Raw genomic sequence first — 21245 nt, forward strand, 5'->3', positions numbered from 1 at the left:
GCAGGATCATGGAGAAGCATGTGGAATACAAACACAGGAAGGAGACAAGAAGAGAAGCAAAGATCTGGATAACAGTAAAGCAACACATATGGAAAGTCAGCTTGAGAAGAACAATCACATATGCCAAAAATAATTCACTAGCTACATTTAGTTAGAAGATCTGGGGAGCAAACATAAGCATCCTAAACAAATGAAGTAGGTTAGCCAGAGTGTCTACAGGCCCCAGGGTCACATATTCCTGCTCTAACTGCCAGCAGCATCCGTGTGGAACGGGGAGCTTTCCAAGTTCTGGCCAGTGCTGGCTGTGTAGAGAAGACTGTCTGTTCTTTTCCCTTTCTTATGAAACGTATACTGCAATGCAAAGCCGTGTCAGAAATACCTGAGCTGGTTTACCTGCACAGAAAGTGCTATGATATGCAGAATTGCTTGTTTATGTTCTAGAAGCAAAGCCATAGTGTTAGCCTGCTCCTGTACGTGAACGTATTTTCACATCACCAACTGTCTTTTTGTTTAATTTTAAATAACTGTTTCATTGGAGTATATAGAAGGGGTGCTAAAACAGGCTCATGAGACGTCCTTACTGTCTGGGGCATTTTTTGCAGAAGGATTCTATTCTGACTTTGTTATTGGGGTAGTTTGCTGTCGGCATTGTTTTCCTGGTGTCAACTCCCACGTTAGTCCTGCAATGTCAAACCTGGCAGCTGACACTGGAAAAATAATGAAATGGATGAAATTTGGGACCCATTTCATCCAGTGTGGTAGTCCTTTGGACTCACTCCGGAACACTATGTTATACATTACTTCATTTACTTGGGTCAATACTCAAGTATCAGTGTCAATTCAGTTTAGTATTCCCCTCTTTTTTCTAGAACTGTGGCACCAGATGAAATCCCACCTTTTTAGAAGAGCACACAACCTTGTATCTCAGCCTGCTTTATTTTTAAAGCTTTCTATAAGTTTGCTCTTGTCAGGCAGGGTATTGGCCAACTGTTCTTTCAAATGGCATACTTTTCCTAGAGGATCACCTTTCAGAATGCTTATTTACTAAGCGCTAGTTTTCAAATATATTCTTTTCCTGGGACCAAAAAACCACAGCCTATGACCACAGTTTTGACAACTAACATGAAAACCTAACCAGGTAATCTGCACTGTCATTAAATTCATATAGTCCTTATGGACCATTAGCAGCTATCACAGCTGTGCCTGAGACTCTTGCTCACTTTTATTTGTCTAACTCTCCACTCCTTCCCTCCTATCCAACATAGTCCTGTGGATGTACCATTTCTGATGGAGCAATTTTTTTTCAAGCTGAAAGCCACAAAGGCCTGTAGAAATGTAAGGGTTTGGGGGTTTTTTGTTTGTTTTTTTCTGTTTTTGGGGGGTTTTTTTTGCTTTTGCTCTCCTTCCCCATTACCAGTATTTTTATGATGAAGTTTGGGAAATCAGACTTCTTCAACATGTAGAGAACTCATGTGTAGTTTCCATTTATTTTTCTATTATGAATCCAGAATTTGGGGTTGCTAATCTCTAATTCAACTACAGATGAAAACCTCCTTTATGGGTCTCTCATAGGTTTCTCTCAAAGACGTTGGTCTTCGCAAGCAACAACTTGGCTACTCAGTAGGCTGGTTTCCTCTGTAGTTATTCTTGTCCTGGATCCAAAGTCTCCTTCTAAGGCCATGTGTAGAAATTTATTGCAAGGTAAGCTGATGCACAGTAACTTGTTTTGAATATTTAAGCCTTAAGGAATAAATACATGCTTTACTTAAGTAGTCAGCATGGCCCAGAATCAAACCCAACAGAATTTAATCACAAACTCATCTTTCCTCCCCTTTTGTGGCAGTAACTACCAAAGACCCAGACCATATTTCACTGACAGATTTCTCATTATTTTTAAGAGACATTCAAGCAAATATGGATCTATTTGCCTTCAAATTCCAAGTAATTTCAACTGCTAAGATGCCTCTGGATCATTTTTAAAATATTTCTAGTTTTCATTCTGCTGAAAATCTAATACTTCATATGGCTGCTATTGCAATTTCAGCCCTTACAGGTAAGGTAATTTGTTCCTTGAAAACCAAATGCCTATAAGGTTGTTTGCCACATCTTCAGATTAAGTTTCTGCTGACTGTGTTTTTTAGTATTGCTGCGGCGTTTTACAGGAATAGTGTTAGCCACACCGAAATCCAAGTGAATTATGAATTTATCCATTTATCCAAGTATCTATCTTGTTAGAATTTCACAGGACCAATTTTCAAGCCCAGTTCTCCCATATAAATAGTCAGTGCATATTTTATAGTCACTGCCTTGATTTGAGCCCAGTTAGGAGTTCTCAATTTGTACAAATTCCACTGTCCTTTTTAGCACATCTGATTCAATAACAATAACATGTTGGAGCCATCATCTCTTGTTCTCATGCACTTTGAGATTTCCTGAGTAGTGGGACTGTAATTGTTGTTTAAATATCCAGAACTTTTGCCCTGCAGGCCCCCTCTTTCCCAGACTCTGTGAAGCATTTTTCACTACGCCCATGTAGTACTATGCCCTGGCCTGTCTTCTGCTTGTAACAGTTCTTTTTAATAAAAGCTTTTTTCCATCACGTCAGCATTTATCTGAACCACTTCCCATAGTTTTTGTACTATTTCTGATTTCCCTCATTTTACAGACTGAATTAGTAACTTTTCATAAAACTTAAGGACTATCATCCGGCAAATCACAATCCCTTTTTTCCATGAGATAGAACTATGTCTGTGATTGTAAAGCTCTTAGATATTGCTTAGCCAGTGTACATTACTGGCTACAAGCTATAACTTTTGCCTATTATCTGAGCTGAATACCAGTCTCTTTTTCAGGGTGTCTCTACCAAATCATTAATACCTGGACCATTCAAGTTGGCTCACTAATTAGGTTTTCACCTTGTCTGTATCATTGAGCAATTAGGCTATGAAGTTCAATTTCCACAGGGCATCTCCCACCTGCACATTCTTGTATCACTTCAGCAGAGACAACATGGCCGCTGCCCTTGGGTTACAAGCAGGATTAAAAAAAAGAAAAAAGGAAGTTGTAGACATATAGCCTTACTCAAGTTCTTTATCTAATCCAATTTTACAGCTAACAGCCACAGTGACTCCATAATCCCCTCCACAGTGACTTATTTCAAACTCCTTCTTTCTTTGCTTCTGGTCCACCCTTTCTTAAAGCCAAAGATTAGCCAAAGCCTTCTCTCCCTAATTCCATGGTACACTAAAAGGTTGCTTTAATACCTTTTACGGAACTCCAGTTTCTTAGTTTTGGCCTTATTTTCCCACCTGAGATCTCTACAAACGGATCGCTAATTTAAGCCATACCCAATTTGGCCTGGACAGTTAACATCTTGCTGCCTGCTTCAATTAGGAGGAGAAATTGATGCTGAAATCAGGTGCTTGTGGTGTAATCGTGTTTACTTGTAAAGAGGCTGAAAATGCACTTTTCTTAGACACAGGTGGCAACAGGCAGCATGGTGATTGCAGACCTCTTTCAAACATTACTCAGTCCAAAAACCTGGAAGGACTTTCCCTTCCAGTTTGTCTTCCAGAGCGAATGTTGGCTGGTGCTGTCCCCTTTGCTTTCTCTTTTTTCTCTTCTGCCTCTCCTGTACAGAGAGTCCTTTGTCAAGTAATAGCCAGCAGGAGTTCCTTAACTCATGACTATGTCTGTCTTCACACTTTGTTTCGTAGTGGTATATAATTGTTTCTAACAGGTGGGACAAGGATTCCTTTCTCCCAATTTATAACATGAAAATGACTCTGAAAGTTCTTGTATTTTTTGCCATTGTCCTCTTTACTATTATAAAGAAGTAACTATAACACATTCTGGAAATGCCTCTCTCCCAACCCAATAAAAATGCAGTAAGCGTGACAGTAACACTGAGAGCCTGCTGCAGCCCGCAAAGGTTATCTCCAAGCTGCTTCCCAGGTCCGTGCACAAGTTTCAGCTGAATCATAACTCCCGAGTGATCTTATGGCCAGGATCGAGCAGCGTATCGCAGAGCATATCTTCCCCAGAATCTAAATGTAGTCTGGAAGTGCTTTACCAGCATAGGCATAACCACTTCTTGTACTTGTATCAGCAGATTGCTGATACGCAGTCATCTTTAAGCATACAATGAATCCATCCTATACCAACCAAGCAAACAACGGCACCATTCTTCCAGCCTAGCTCTTCCTAGAACATCTGCTCCTCCAAGAGGGCGGCGGGCAGTGGGGGACGGTGCCTTTCTCAACCTTGAGCAGCAGAGACGGACTCAAACCACCAAGTGGATTTTGTTCTGCTGTGCAGCATCAACCAGTCGTGTTCTGGACCACTGCAAGAGCTTTCATGTGTGAAAAACTACAATTAAGTCATGACATATAATAACAGATCTGAGGTGAACGAGCTCAACTAGAGATGCTACATGGAAACACAAGAAACGAGACCTATGAAGAGAAAATTGGAGAGCTGCTAGAAACAAGACTAGTTGGATGAAATCAGAGGGCTAACAAACAGGCCTTCTGGTGCCTCAGCGAGTATCTCGTTGCGGGAGGGATGCCCTTGCTGTAGCAGCTGTGCCACCTGCACGCAGGGAGCCTTCCGGCCGCTCCGGCTCTCCCCGGCAGGCATCTTCCCGTGGGCGCGGCGCTGCCCCGGGGCCGCCTGCCCGCCGCCCCTCGCCCGCCTCTCCGCCCGCCTCTCCGCCCGCCGCCCCTCGCCCGCCGCCGTCTCCATGCGACATCGCAGCGTGGGCGTCTTCCAGCGCTCTCATTTGCATAGCCCCCGCAAGTGGCCAATGGCTAGGCGACTATGGCTCTGTCATTTGCATGGGCCCCGGCGGCGGCCAATGGGGTGGCAGCCGCCGGTGCCGCTTGGAGGGCGATGTTTGCCTCCGCGCGGGGCGGCGGGGCCGTGGGTGCGGGTGACACAGCGAGGGGCCGGGCCGGCCGCGGGAGCCGCCGGGACCTGCCGGCCGCTCGGCCTGGGCAGCGCCGCCGCCTCGGGGAGCCGCGGGGGCAAGATGTCGGTGGCGGGGCTGAAGAAGCAGTTTCACAAAGCCAGCCAGGTAAGGGCAGCAGTTCCCGGGGCCGGAGCGGTGGCAGAGCCCCAGAGGGGGCTTTGCTGTTGATGGGTGGTTCGCGGCGCGCCCGCTCCCGGCCGCCCGCCGCAAGGCGGAGCGGGTTCCTCGACCTTCACCTTCTGGGTAGCGGCATCGCTCTCTGGCACCCCGGGGAGTGTTTCCTTCAGCTTTACCTCCGGGTCCTCCCGTTTATTGGTGCCTCCGAGCCTCTTGTGTTGGTCCTTACAGGAGAGGGTTGCCCGTTTCCTAATTTGGCTTGGGGCTTCGGGTCTTTCTTTTAGTTATTAATATTTATTATTTAATGCCGGGCTTGAGTTTGTACTCTGAGGCCTCAGTTACAGACATAGGCTGTGGGGTACTAGCTTCCCCCTGAAGAGTTCATTGCGTTGTTCTTGCACAAACTACTGGTTTGTCATCCTACCTGGCATAGCATGTATTTGTCCTATAGAGGGTATCATATGTTTCTAGAGTTTTCCCTCCTTTTCTAGATGCTGTACTCTTTATCTTTTCCTGGGTGAACCTTCATCTTCTCCTGACCCCTTTCTCTCCTCTTTTCTCTTTTATAGTACGCTTCTCTTTAATGCTTTTGCTGATTTCTCTTAAGAGAGAAACCCCTGTCCGTCAAGCAGGTGGACTGGCTGCGCTGCATGGCACGATAGTGCCCACCCAAAGCCCCACACTGGTACAGTGGCTTTAGGCAGTGGCAGCAGTGGGATTCTTCTCACTGAAGGTCTTTGGAAGCCTCAGCTGCTTTGCTTGCTTGTTCCAAGCCTGAGAGATCTGTATTTCTGTTGGCTCTCATTAATGATAATGGTAATACTGAAATTAGTGTCTGTAACCTATTTGGTCAAATTGGACAACTGCTCTTGTCTTGGTGAGAGTGGAGAAAATAAAGGTTTGTTGACAGCTAAGCAAGCTGTCATCTTTCTAGGTCCTCCTTCAGGTATTTGGCTTCTCAGCAGCCCAAATGCAAAATGTGCACTTTGTTTGGATATAGAGAGGCTAAATATTTGTATCTAGAGTTTATTTTCCAGTAGTGTTCTTTCTTTCATGTTATGTACTGATCTTGAATAATGTCATGAATCTGTATCATTTAGTTAACTTCCACTGTTTCTTTGAGAAAATGTGGGACTTCCAGGGTAAACAAATCCAAGAACAATTTATAAAAGGCTTTGGCTTGTTTTGCACTTAACTTATGCTGGTAAGTGATGCAGCCTTTGCTATGGTGAGTTTGTAACTCAAGAAGCAGAAGGTATTTAACCGAGGAAGTTAGAGAGGTAACCACAACAAGTGCTGTCTCGTCTAGCAACTGGTAACAGTGCAAGTTGCTTAATCCTGCCCAGACGTCAGCTAAACATAAAAAAAAAAAAAAAAAGGAGGGGATCTGTTAAAGGTAGTAGTAATGGCAGAAAGGAACAATAGAATATATTGAAGTTGACTGTACGTTTCTTGAAAAGTTGTGGTATGACTTCCAGTATTCGTTACAGTAAGGAACTGCAATGCATAAGTCAGTATTCTTCTTCTCAGGGTGGGTCAGAGGTAAAGTTTCCACTTATTTTCAAATGCAGGACTGAGCAAGGAATTTAAAGTTGATTGAAAAAGTCTCTCTTCAGGGAAGAAATACTGTTTAGTAGGAAATTAATGTGCAGGAAAAAGATACTGGAATTGGATTTTTTTCGGCGCTTGAGGAAGCACAAGACGCTTCTTAAGAGCTCATTCTGGAAGAATTCAGATGAGATGTTGGGCAAAGTAGTAATGGAAGAAATAACAGAAGAAATAGCATATATATAGTTGATCAAAACATCCAGGTCTAAGTAATGGATCTGTTTATCTTTGACACACAGAGACACAGTCATGCCCATACATATAAAGGTACAAACTAAACAGTTGTTGAAACTAACAAAAATAAAGTGGAACGTACAAAATGGCAATATTGGCACTGCATCTTTTAGCTAAATTCTTTTACAAAATGCTAAAACAAGCAAATGCAGAGCATGAAAGAGGTATTTCTCAACAGAACATTTGTTAAATCTCTAAGTACGGGAGGATCACTTAAGGAGACATATACCTTTGTGTATTGAATAGATGAGAGATGTCAAGGGTAACTGTTAACAGCAGAGACAGGCAGTGCTTGGGGAAAGAATGAAATTAATTCCTTTAGTGTTCCCAAAGGAGAATGGGGGCAGATGACAAAAACTGGCAAATTTCCCAGAGGACGTTGAGGAATACTGAAGGGAATGAGACTTGTGCCAGGACATGTGATTAAGGAATAAGAATAATATTTGAAGGCTGACAGAACCTAAAGACAAAAAATCTGAAGGATGAAGCAAGTGGGTTAAGACAGTCTGTATTTAACAAGTCATTCAGAAATGTGAATAAATATCAAAGAAGTGACAAGATCCATATATTTTCAAAAAATACTGTTTCCGTGCTAAAATAGACTTCTATTCAACTGAAATAAACCACAGTTCTAACTGAAATATAGAGTAATGTAGATACACAGTTATAGAAAGATTAAGTAAAATAAAATATATGGAGTTATTCTATAACTCTGTATACTCTAACCGAACCACTTAACTGTTGCAGAACTGTTTTTTGCAGAAGAAATGCATGTCGGTTTTGTTTTTGTAAAAAGCCTGCCTCTTCTGTGCGTCTTTATGTACAGCTTTCGTGTTAACTAGCAGTGATCACCTTTGTGTGTAGGCTTAAATTCTAAGTTTAGAGAGTCCAGGAAAAAAGCAAACAATACTTACAATTTTATACATGCAGTTGAGGTTTCTGGAATGTTTGTTTGGTGCATGTCAGCTTGGTTTATCTAAAGTTACAGTTAAGTAAATAAGTGTTTGCTTTATAAAAGATCAGCAGCTAACTTTTTATGGTTTCTAAAGCCCTCGCCAAAATCAGGCATGACACGCGATTGCTGACTGTGCTGGTGCAGTAAAAAGTCACCATGTCTCTGTTTGTAATCCATTAATTCACAAAAGGTGTTCTTGATGGTTTTCTCCTAGAATTTTTTTACCCAATTGTATTTTTTTTCCCCACTGAAAATAGCGTGTGTGTATAGGTTTTCACCTAGTATCAGGTAGTGAGATTCAGAAGACAACTCTGGAGTTATGAGCATCTGTTGGAATTACTGCAGTAAATTCTGCACCCCGGAGTGAATGGCATTTTACCTGTTTTTCTATATGTTCCAATATATAAAGCTGCAGTTCTGCTCCATTATCTGTACCATAATAATTGCTTCCTCTGGCGTCACAGAACTGATAGACCCAAAGCTTATATATAACCCAAAGGTTATATATCTGTTATGTAATAGGTAATAGCTTTCAGGTACACTAGAGTTTTCTTTACTATGCTTCTTATTTAGGTTATAAGTTTAAATTGAAACACTCAAGTGGACTGGAAAGAGGATCGCTTCCATTCTGTCCATTTAATATCAGCGATGATCCCTTGAGTGTAACTCATTTGACTAATGAAATACCAAGCAGAACCTCTCCTTGGCTGATAGGTGAGGGCAGGCTGTTTCTCAGAGCTGATTAACTCATGTGCAAGTCTCATGGAATTCAGCTTTTCTTCTATTTTTTAACGTATTTTCAAATATAATTTTTTAAATTAACCTTCAGGGAGCTCTGTTGGTGATGAAAATTTGTCTCCTGTCACTTTCAGCCTCTGACATATCTTAGCTGTTTTCCTGTTTTCAGTTTGAAACCTTTTGATGTAGGTGGGTGTATCGCTGCCTACTGTTTTTGTAGGCCTTGTTCTCGTGGTGGTTGTGCATGTGGGATAACCCAGATGGTGGGAGGACTGCATCTTCTGGTGCATACTGGGAGTATTTTTGGAGTGGTGTTTCTGTTTAGAAAAGCGTAAGCGTAGAGAGTGAATAAGAAAGCCTTAATAGGCAGCAGATGCTATTATAATTTCTGCTGTGCTCTAAAACTGCAGCCAGGCTAGTATCTCGGTGTAAAGACATGTGATTTTTCAAAGTAGTTGGAGGCTAGGGAGCTGAGAACCTTCCTCCCTTAGGGTATTTTGAAGGCTCAGCAATGATGCTGGCATAGGAAATCTGCTGTTGACCTGGAATTCACATGTTTTGTGTCTCTTTTTTTAAATTAATTGTAGCTAAAGTCTGTGTATAGCAGCAGTCTCATTATCAACAGCTTATTCATACTGTATTTCTTAGGCTTAGCTTCTCAGCGGTAGTAGAAATTAATACTTTTTTGAGGAAACACGTGACTGCCAGTTACTGTGAATATGTTATTTGTAATGTAGGCATCAACAGTTATTGTTAGCCTATGCAGACTGGTTTCTTAAACCTTCTTCTGTTGTCAATGAAGAAAGAGAGGCTCCAAGAGAATGTGAATCGGGAACTGGCTCTATTGTCTATAGATAGAGCCTAAGGGTGAGCAGATTTTCTAACCAAAACAACCAAAATCTGTTACAACTTTTTTGCCTTCTGAAAGTGATTTAACTTAGTGTAATAAAGTATATGCTCTGTGCTCTTGTCTCTTACACATCCTGAATGGCATTTGTCTTTTCAAGTACTGCATCTTTTTTTAGCAATGTTTTTAAAGGCCTTTTCCTATTTTTAAATTTTTTTTGAACTTTTGGCTGTCACCAACAGTTGCAGTGATGCTGCTTCTTCTCTCCCAGATTTCTGCTTTTACTCCATTGATTTATGTGGCATTTTGATCCAATCTGTTGGAGTGGAGACCAGATCAGAATCGAGACCTCTTTGTTCCCCAGACAGAATAAGTCTTGTGATTGGGTTTTGTTGTGTGGGTTTTTTTGTTCTCCTAACTATTTTTCTTTTCTGTTATGTTGTATTTGAATGATACTAGCCTAGACATAATATTTAAGCCTTTTTTTAAAGTCCATGTTGACATTGAGTTAATGCACAAAAACTTTATTTACACAAGTGCTTGCTAGCAAAGGAAGTACTTTGGTAAACTGAGGAAGAGACAAACAGAGACCCTGAACTTGCCAGCGAGATGTGAAGAGAAACTCTTTATTGACTACGTGCAGATAGATTTCTTTCCTAGGACTACAAGCTGTTATCCTACAGTCTGTTAGATACACTGTCCTTTCACATCCAACCTGAATTGGGCATGATGAACCCAAGACCTTAGCAGAGAGAGAGCTTCTGTACTGTTCCTAGTTTTTATTAGATAATTGCAGGTATTCTTTTGCAAATCTTACAGAATTGTAGGGGTAGGACAGTGGTGAAAAGGACATTGGAATTTAGTTTATTGTCTGAAATGTTTCAAAATGGGTAATTATACTTCTTATACATGTTTCAGAAAGGAGAGTAAACCCTCAGCCACTGGCAAGGACAAAAAATAACATTCCTCTGTTGTCTATGTACATGTAGATATCTAATTAGACAGTATCATTTGTCTTTACCTGTGTCATGGCTGGAGACTGTTGTTATGCAATCCAGTAATTATAAAACTATAATGTAGATGATACACTGTTCATCTTAAATTCCTAAGATGATGTGAGGAGAGGCTGGGGATTTGTGTAAATCTTTGAAGACTTGTTAGTTTATGGAGTATTCGTTGGTTTTGGGTTTTTTTTTGTTTTGTTTCTTTTTTGGTGGAAGACTTAGTGCTTGCAAAAGAAGTGCTCGTTTTGCACTTTCTTTCAAAGCAAAATTATTAATAAAAGGGAGGGAAACTTGGTCCTGTGGCAAAGATCAGCATAGATTTGGGGGGGAGTGGGGTGCAGTAAAGGGACAGTAATCTCCACTTCAGCCCTCTTCCTTTGGCATTAGTAAGGCTAACTCACTCACTTTTGAGTTACGTGGCTGACTTTTGGTTGTGCAGCTCACCCTGCTTACACTGAAGCTTGCTTCCTGGGACCTAAGTGCTGGACTAATAGGTAGGAATTAGGAAGACAGTTCCTGCTGGCATGAAGGTGATTTTCAATATTAAAAAATATATCTGATGCAGTTGGGAGGAGGGGGAAACTAGCTCTCAAGATTTAGGTTTACAGTTATATTCACAATTGTACTTATCACCTGCTAAGTAGCCTGCCAGTAAGGCATAACTGTAGGAGAAAGAAACTTTGAGTGCTTCAGTCAGCATACAAATTAGCAGAAGATAGCAATCGTATGCCTCTGCAACCTTTAACAATGCAGCTCTCAAAGCTTGCAATAGATGGATCATAATGCTGTAAACTGGGAATCTAGCAGAGATGCAGCTACAATTTGGAAGGAGGTTAGTTATATTTTACACGTAAAATATTTATATATGAAAACCTGAGTGGCATTGCAGTAGAAAATAGTATAGCATAATGGAATGGAAGCTGAACTTTCTCCTTGAACGCATCTCCTTTTATAGATTCTTGGCTTTGCTGAAGAGTTTTGCACAGGCATCCTGAAAGTTCGAGTGAGAGCTGGCGCTCCATCCTTAACTCATGCTGTTGCCTGAGTCATTGCGGCACATGCTGGGTAATATATTGCAGTGCAGTCTCTTGAGAATCCTGCAATGCTGAAAAACAAATAGACAAGTGAAGCACAGCAACAGCATTGCATTAAGGTTTTCTTTAGCATCGTTTGCTAAGTGTTACTTGAAGTTGCGCAAATATCTTGAACAGATACATTTTTACCAAGAAGTTGCATTCCTATGCAGAATTTGGGGACAGACTTTGTAATGTACATATAGGAAGACAAATTCTGCTTAGTTATACTGATAGAAATCTGGGATGACTCAGTGAAGGGTCTCTTACATAGGAATGTGCAGCATAACTATGTAACTGGGAGCAGAATCTGGCCTATAAACCTCAGTCCAAGTGCTTGCTTCCTGTTAAGATAAGAAAGTTGTATATATTCATTGGCACAATATAGCTGCAGTTCCAGAACAAAATATTGCTGAAGAATAGAAGTGGTTTTTATATAACATTTTGTCTGTTGTGCCATCCAAACACCAACACCTTCTGTAAGCGTACAGGTAATTCAAGTTACCAAATACATCCCGTTCTTCATACCTTCTTTAAGAACCCTATAAACCCCAAACTTTGTCTTATAATGATACTGTTAAGAACAAACTGCTTCTGTTTATGTTAATGCCACTTTCACCCCAGTATATAGCGATAGTCTAATTCTATAGTGTGCTGTGTTCTCAGGGTTAGTCTCTTTCCTGTTCATGGAAAGGAAGCCACTGCTGGAGTTTTATGACTAGTTGAGAGTTGAAGATGCAGGTTTTAACGATGCTTTTAACAAGTCCAGTTAGAAAAGGGCTAATAAAATGTTTGATTACAACTTGAATTCTATTTTGTAGACCCCTAGTGTCCTATCACTGTGTACATGTTTCTATTATTAAAGTTATTAAGAGTTATATGCATTGATGGGAGAATATACCAGTTAATTTCTTGCGACATCTCAGATAGCAGCAGCTGTGTATGTGAAACACAAAAATAACTTGGCCTTACATGCTTTCTATTCAAAGGACAATGCCAGGCCTCTGATGAGAATTAATTCTCTTTCTGTACTACCCTAATTAAATTGCATTTTTGATACTGTACCTGTGTTTAATGAACTGCAATGACTGCAGTGAAATTAGCCTGGTTAGGAACTGAACATGATTATAAGAATCCAGGACTCAAAGGAAACCAAGGGGTTCTAAAATTCCGTTTTCTATGATTGGCAGTCTTTCCATTCTTCTGCAGTCAGGTTACAGATCTAAGGTGAAAAAGTGGGGAAAATTTTTAATTTTTTCATTTTTTTTTTTACCAAGCAAAAAAGAAATAAAATATTAAAACCAAGTGTAAATGGTCCTAGGTATTAACAGCCCCTTTATTCCCGTGTGAGTGCTTTGCAAATGCAGGTAGGTCTCGCTGTTCCCGTTCTTTTTTTACAAAAGCAAATAAATAAGGTACTTGAAAGTGATGTGCCTTCAAGGTTAAGGAACTGGTCAGTGGCAGAACCAAAAGTAGATTGTGTGTTTCCAGACTATAGATGCAATGTCCAGTCATTAAAAATTCTGCTTTCAAACTTTGTTGGGATTTGAAAAGGTGTGTAGAAGAACCATTTCACGTTCACTGTAGTTTTTCTTTTTTAATTCTCCTTTATTTTGCATAAGATGTATGGATAAATATGATATGTAGATATGAGTTTGGATTAAAGCTTCTGTATAAATGTGGTGTAATTCCACTGACTCAAAGTTCAGCAGGGCTGAATGTGGTGTTTTCACCTAACTTTACTGTTTTTAATACCCCTCTGGAACTGGCAAGCAATGTTTCAGAAACTAGGATTTTCAGATAATGGTATCTCCCCAGCAGAGAATAAATGGAGGGAAAAAAAATTTACTTAGAGCCATGAATAAGATGTGAGATTGGAGGTCAGAAAGTCATTGTTTTGATTCAAAATTGTGAATTTCCCTTTCGCAGTCCTGTTGAGAGAGCTAGAAAGTGAAATGTGGTGCCTGTGCCGCCTGCACGCTCAGAGAATGCCACAAACATGGGAATGCCTTCTCTTTCCCGCAGAGAATGTAGCACCTGTCAGCTTGGCTTCTGGGTCACAGTAAGTGTGTGCATGGTGGGAGGCAAAGAAACCCCGTTAAAGTAAATTATTAATCAAAGGCTATAACTTCTCATCAATTCAGAACCAGCAGTTCCAGTCTGCTGTCTAGAAGTTCCTTCCAAAGAAAATAATACGGTTTTTAAAGACGTCAGGATGAATTCTGCCTTTGGTGTAAGCTGCTTGGACGTCTGCCTGGAGGCACTGGAACATAGCAACTGTTACTTACCTTTAAGCTTAACTGTTTATCGTTTTACGGCTTTACCATCTGAATACTCCCTACCTGTTTTTTCCCTGTAAATTGTGGTAACCACCTAAAATTACTTTGTTAGTGTTGGACGCGGGGCTTTTTTGTTTGTTTTTTTGTTTGCTTTTGCTGGGGGCTGGGGAGAGCAAGCAAAACTTCTTCACTTCCCTGGTCTGTCCTACAGCTCCGCACATGTCTAAAGACCACTGACATTGTTCCTCAGTGGAACTTTCCCTTCCTTGTACTGTTTAACATAAGTTTGTGCTAGTGTCTGTCACAGTATTTTAATCTAATGGGAAGGAAAGCTTTTGTGGTGAACAGTAGGAAAGAGGAGGCACAGAAACACAGGTGAATGGGAAGCTTAGGCAGGGAGTTACTTGCAGAAATACCTTCATATCTGAGGAAATATGTTGCAAAAGAGACTCCAAGTTAAATAGGTCTTCAGTGGATACTTTCATCAGTAGGTAAGCTCTATAGGTTTTTCTCAAACTGTACACTTGGTTACTGCTTTCATTTATGCTGAGTGGGCCAGGTGCAGGAGCACTACTCGCAAAGGGGCTGAAGGCACTGGTAAACCCAAAAGTTGCTCAGCTGCCAGACTTGTAAAAGGTTGGTGCTGGAGCATGGCGGACGGTTGCCCCAGTGGGTATGTGTAGTACCCACAGATAAGATGGAGGAGATACTCATCCTTTGTACACCTGTAAGAAGCAAGATGAAACTCAGTTTGGCCGCTGGTGTTTGTGTCGGGAGCTACTGTGCCTGATTCTTCAAGAAATTAGGTGTGCAGTTTGCAAACCTATTCCGTGACACGGATTAGGGAGAATGTTTAATTGTCTGGGGAAGACTATCAGGAAATGATAGTAAATTGGCTTTGGCTACCTGAATGAATATACGGTGTAGAAAGTTGGCTCTTACTTTTAATTGATTTGTGTGAGCTTTTTTTTGTTTTGTTTTGTTTTGTTCCAGTCTCAGCCCCTTTGTTTTCGCTGTTCCATTTGCCATTACACGCGTCATTTCTTTTTAGAAGTTAGTTGTCCCAACTTCATGCTGCCATTTAATATGCTCTCTTGGAGAGATTCCTTTGTTTATCTTCCATTATGTAAAACTATTTTAATAATGCAAGAACTTGGACTAAGTTTTCTACTGAGTGTATTTTTCTGTGATTCCCTCATACACTTGGAGGGAGTGTAGCCTTTTATATCAGGAAAATGGATCTCGCATGGTTTCTACAAAGTACATATCTATTTTCCTTTTTTTTTTTTTTTACACATTAGTAAATTATCTTGGGTGTTTAGTCATTGAGATATTTTATATGATCATAAGCTATTAAGATCTTCTCCATTTAGATATTCTTGGTTTATAATGATGTGCTTTCATTGGGACAAATAATAAAAAATTATATTCTGGATCTGTTTAGGTGATGGGGAAAAAAAACCAAGCAGTTTCCATTTGAGGTCTTATGATTCCTGTGATTCGTCAAAAATATATTTGAGACATAAGAAAGCTTTTCACTAAAGGCTTAGTTCAGTCCTCCCACTGAAATCAGTTGAAGGAGACAGTGAACGCTAGAATTTGAGGTGAGCAGACTACCATATACTAGAAATATTTTCTGCTTTTTACTTTCTCAACTTTCATCAGGTTGCTTTGGTGGAATCACTGAGCCCCCAAAATAATCTGTAAAACAAGGATGTAAATAAGGTAGCACAAATGGAAAGGAAAACAGAGGCATCCACAGTTACAGATTTGGCCCAACCTAAATGTCTGTGTTTGTGTAGGGTGATCTCATTTCCCAAAGACGTTGTATTCTTGCTGATTAGTGTGATGAAATCTATGATCTATGTTCAAAAGTCAGGATCCCATGGATTTATCTACTATAAAGTCATGATACTACCCACTCAATTGTCTACTATAGAGTCATGAAATTACAACTGTGTCCATCTGGCCTAGGAGCTGTGGTCTGTGCAGGTCAAATGAAGCAGGTGTTTGCAATGTTCTCTTGCCATTTGTGCTTAAATGCGAGGTCATTAGGCTTCAGCAAGTTTTTTGGACATGACTTGTTTGTGGTAGAAGAGTATTTTTCTTGTTTCCAGCTTCTTTCCAAAGGTGGAACAAAGGACTTTTTTCAAGGTGGTTTTAGTTTTATGCAAAATCTGTTCAACAATTTGAAGTATGTCTATATTTTTACAGTTAATATAATATCTGTAAAATCTTGACACACACTGAAATTTAAAAATCCCTAAAGCTCATAGGTGTGAACTGTCTTACCTCTCTTTGCCTCTGAAAGTTCCGGGCTCCAGTTTTACTGTGGGTAAATAGAAATTGATGATAGTACCTCCATTATTATGTATAAATATAGTGTATATATAACCTGTATTTCCTCTTCCACCGTCTTTAAGCCTTTGGACAGAAAAACTCCTCGTAGATAGCCTCTGCCCAAAATATATTTGCAAGACATTCTTAGAAGACAAAAAATCTGCCCTTCGGTTTCCAGACTTATGTGTCTGAGCAAACATTGCTTGTAGAAGAACTGAAGATTCACTGCGTGGAATGACGCTTGCCCTGAGTACTGCTGCCCTGGGTTGCTGACTCTGCCAGAGATCTGGGCTGAATTATATCATTGCTATATATTTGTTGCTTTTTTGACATTACCTTTGTGGAAACAGTCTTTAAAGTTTCTTCATTAGTTATTGTCGTACTTCTGAGTTCTAGTCAGATTAGTGTGGGGCTGCAGAAATTAAGCCTTTCTGTGTGGGATTGCACCCTGCTGCAAAGAAGAAGAAAGAAGTTCAGACCGAGAATTCTTGTGCCACTGATAGCTTGCGTAACAGATCTGTGACTTCGCACTTAGCACCTCTTTGTCTATCAGCACATTTGGGAAGAAGCCAGAAGACTAGTACAGCTCACTCTATCTGATGAACAAGAAGTTCAATTATACAAGGCGAAAAGATGCACATTCATATAGCTGCTCTTGCACGAAAGTAGTAATGTTTCTGGGAATTGCTTTTTTTTTTTTTTTAATTAGATCAAAATTACATTTGTTAAGAAAATGAGGAAATTATTTTGTAAAAAAAAAAAAAGTGAAACCTTATGAACTCATCTTGCCAATTGTTGTCAATTTTTGTGATACTTTATTCAACATTATACAAAATTGGAAAAATTACAGTTTTTGAAAAGCCTAGTTTCAGGTGGAAGAAGTTTGTTTATGAAGATTGTATCTATTCTTTTGGAACATTACTTATTTTATGATCCAAAATAGTAACTGCTAATAGTATCATCTAAGTTATTCCTTCAGCAGATGTTCAGTTGTTGCCGACGTATGTGAGACTGAGTAAATTTTATGTTTTGTTCATCACTTGGAACATGTAAAATACACCAAATGGACTATCTTTGCATCAGCACTTTGGCATATATGAAGCATTGACACTGATTCTAGTAATGCATGTTATTATTCTAGCAGGTGACTGAAATAAGTACATGGTCTGGCCAAAATTGCTGTTCTAGACTGGTGCAAAAGAAAACTCAGTTTTTGTCAATTTGCCAGTTATTTTCTAATATTAAATTTAAGTGACTTACATATACAGAAATTGCAAGTCTTGGTATGCCAGTTGTAATTACTGCTCAGAAAATACGGCTGTGCAAAAGCCTGTCTGTAATTCTTCTCCTCTTCTAGTATTCCTGGAAGCTTACATCTTTCTGGGTGTTTAAATTCAATTGCTGTATTTCCATAATCCAAAAAGTAACAGTAAAATGAATTAGGTACTGCAGACATTGTTGGAACGCCTGTCAGTCAGGGCTTTAATTTATGCACATCGTTCTACACGGCACATCTTAAAGGGGTTGAAAAATAGCAAATCTTGCTTTTTGTTGTACTTTTCCAAGCAGCGATTTCAAATTTTGGAAAACCCTGATTCTGTATATTATGCAATTTAGAGTTGTATTGTTAATAATAATGTGTTTAGAAATGTGTTCTTCATTTCTGTATGTATATTCTTAAATCGTTATCAAACGTATATGATAATTAAAGTACCACATCTGCTGCTTTGTTTGGTATGAAGAATGCAAGAATTGGGATGTTTTCATTGCAAGTGAGTTAGTGATTGAGATTTGCCCTTCAGTGATCTCTTCAGCTGTGGTTAAAGGTTCCTGTTTCATGGGACTTGGCTACTGATGGATGTACTGCCTTTTTTGTAGGAATTTCTTGCTGTAAAGCCATGTGCCAGTACAGAGGAGGACAGTGCCTTCTGACCTCATTGCACTGGTGCTTCAGAGCTTGTTGGGGTTTTCTGCAGAGGTCTGTGTTGTTCTGTATGTAAATTATGCTTGGAAAATTTTTCCAGTTTTCTCTGTCATTTGTTTAAAGATGTAATTTGATAAAGTTTGATAACAATGAAATACGGACAATTCTGCATGCATGCTGAGGGAAGTTCTTTTCTGTCCCCGTGGATGAAGTCAGTGGGGCATTTCTGCAGTGCTGCTGTTGCCACTAGAAAGAATTGTGCCTCGTGGAGATACAGGACAGTGCGTGTCTGTCTTAGAAGTGTGGCTGGGAAGCCCTGTTATCCCCAACTGCATTTTAGTTTGTGGTATTGTATGTAACAATGTGTTGCTGCCTAAAACCACTAGTATGTTTTGAAATGGAGTTGTGAAAACAAGGCAAAAATATACAGTGACTACCTTTCTGTCACAGTGAACACAGTGATGAAAAGAATCCTTTTTTACTTTTTTTTTTTTTTTGACTTTTCACTATGATACTTGGCGTTTTTCTATTAAGTGAATGAAAGGAGCATGGATTATTAAAAACTTTCAGATACACAAGAGTGTTGGAGACTTGTTTGTTCCATTTAGGTTTTGCAACTCATGATGAGCACAGGTCGCATTAGCAAAGAGAATAAGACACCTTAAGGCCTTTTGTTTTTCCCATGGGTATGGTTGCTAAGGGCCTCACGTGAATCCCAACGAAGTCAGCAGTGCTGCAGAGCTGCTGGTAGCGTATTGTTGGATTTTTCAAAATATTTGAGTAATGAGACTGTAACATGATTAAAAACTCAGTTGCCTTTGTAGTGAACCCAGGAACAGGAAGCACATTACTTCATAGCGTTCTAAAGCTGAACGTTAACTTAAAAGCTTGTGAAAACTGTCAACTAAAATGGCTTAAAAAAAAAAGAAACAAACAAGAAACCTCTCAAGCAGAGGAGTCAAAAAAATCTTGCTGATTCAAAGGGAAAGCGTGCAATCCGTGTAGAGCAGGAACAGGTGGATTGCCGTGAGTAGCAAGGAACAGGGACTGACCGTGTGGCAGAAGAATGGAGGCGTTTCACAATGTACTAAAAGCAGTGGAAACTACAGGACTGACTGCCCAAAAAAGTAGGAATGATGCCACTTAAAATAATGTGCAGTAAAAAGTAAGGGTAAGAGAAGGTGTTGTCAATCCATTTTACGGTGACTTAATAAAATGCTCAAGGCTAGCATAAGCGCTAAAAAATGTAAGCAGTAGTTTAATTACATTGAAGGACAAATCTCTAACTTGATTATGTGGGAACGGAATTCTCTAAGAATTACTGCATGATGGAAAATAGTTTCTGAAAGAGCAATAAATAGAGATTATTTGTCTCTTTTCATGCATACAGGGTAGACTTGCTGATAAACATTATGCTGAAGCAGTGATGAGCACTAGTATGCTAATGTGAGGAGAAGTTAATTCTAAACCAAATCAACCAAAAATTATGATTTTGACCGTCAGTGTATCTGGCTATATACAACTTCTGTTGACAGTCTTGTTCTGCTTCCTCCGTACAGCTCACCTGGGGCTCTGTAGTGGATGATCTTGACCACATTTTTTACTGATAATGGATTCACTAAAACTCTCACTTTAAACTATGGCACTGCCAAGGAAGTTTTTACTTTAGATAAAGACATAGTTGTATAGTAACTTTTCAAAACTAAAAATGGTACTCCTAACTATTCGCAGCGTATCTTTTAGTGTTCGCAGCTCTTAAACTTAGACAAATTTAAGAATATTTAACCCAAATATGTAAGCTTTGAGCTTAAAGCTGTAAATGACTATTAAAAGTGCCCACATCTTGTCTACATTATTTCCCCTGTGGTTGGTCTGTATTGGCACTTAAAAGTATTTGCCAGGTAATTTCTAAGACTCATGTTTACTGCTTGTGGTGTTGAATGTATAATGAGATAGGTTTGACTTCAGTGAAGATGATGTAAGTGTATTCTGACTTTATAGAAATCAGAATCAGGTCAGCCCAAAACTGAGTAAAAACCCCTGACTTTTTCCTAGCCCTTACTTTGACAGGACTCTCTGACATCAGTTGTGAATAAGTGATCTTGTGATCCTTTTAGTCTTGCACGTGGGCGTTGAGGATGTGCTTAAGGCATAAAGTCAGGAAGAGGTAGTATATGCTTGGTGTCCTGATAAGGAGGCCCAATGTACTCAGTCTTTTAAAAAAAAAAAAATTGAACTACAGTTTTAGACCGAAGCTGATTTTTATTTCAATGGGTTTTCAATAAAGCCATCTGATAAGCAGAAATCTCTGGTCATGGAAAATGCAGGAGGGCAACTGGGTATTAATGAATTATGCAGTGCAGTTAAGTGTTTTTTTTTTTTTTTTTTAATTTAAATGTTCTAAGGATTTTAATTGCTTATTCTGCACATGCAAGCTATGATTTATGTGTTGACTGATCTCTCTTATTTGAAGAACTAGGATTTAATTTTTTGTTTCAAGTGAGGTAAAAGAAATAACAACACTGGCATATGTTACTTTTATGGAAAAATGCTGCAATTTGCTATTCTGTAACAACTCTTACCAAGTCAGGCTTCATATCCAGCTACGGGACCCAGCTACGGGGTAATACGCTGGCCTTTGGTTCGATGAAGCCTTGAGGTATTTGTTCAGCTTTAGATCCATGGGTAGCTCTGGGACTCTTCATGTGCTGAAAGCTGGCTTAGACCCCCTCCTGAGTTCAGGCCTGTGGTATAATCAGTGACGTATTTAATGTTAGCTTTTGCAAGAGCCAGTGGGAGCAATCTTGCCTGAATAAGCTAGGGTAGTTTAACCTGAGAAAAGAGTGAAGGATCCATTTTCTGGGGTTAATTCCAGGGCATTGTGCTGGAACTGGACAGATAATGTTCTGGGAATGTGAAGTGCAATAGATTCCTCTTAGAAGCTATGAATCAGAGTAGTACACTCTTCCAGTACTACGACCGACAATATCCCAACATTTTCTAGAATAAGGCAAAGCATAGATTTTCACTAGACTGAGTGACAACTGCTAGATGTCATGTGAAGAGGACAGAAATGAAGAGGTATTGAATGGACAAGGAAATGTAAAGCTTACTTAGTTTAGGACAGAGAGGTCATTAAAGAAGTCAGACTGCCTCA

General features: G+C 39.8%; 1 protein-coding gene across 2 annotated transcripts in view; it reads left to right on the forward strand.

The window, feature by feature from the left end:
- The first annotated feature begins 4899 nt into the window (after positions 1-4899).
- The window catches only part of SH3GL3 (SH3 domain containing GRB2 like 3, endophilin A3), a 59393-nt gene continuing 43047 nt past the window's right edge, over positions 4900-21245 (forward strand). Inside the window, exons 1-2 of one of the 2 annotated variants that reach the window (XM_075506156.1) lie at positions 4909-5074; positions 8141-8246. Coding sequence is in view for 1 of the 2 variants with exons in the window: in XM_075506154.1 (XP_075362269.1) it covers positions 5030-5074 (45 nt within the window). In the remaining variant the exon portion in view is untranslated. Of the gene's footprint in view, positions 5075-8140; positions 8247-21245 lie in introns of both variants that reach the window. The other variant, XM_075506154.1, reaches the window with a different exon arrangement.

This window comes from Mycteria americana, chromosome 6 (genome assembly GCF_035582795.1).
Source record: "Mycteria americana isolate JAX WOST 10 ecotype Jacksonville Zoo and Gardens chromosome 6, USCA_MyAme_1.0, whole genome shotgun sequence".
NCBI lineage: Eukaryota > Metazoa > Chordata > Aves > Ciconiiformes > Ciconiidae > Mycteria > Mycteria americana.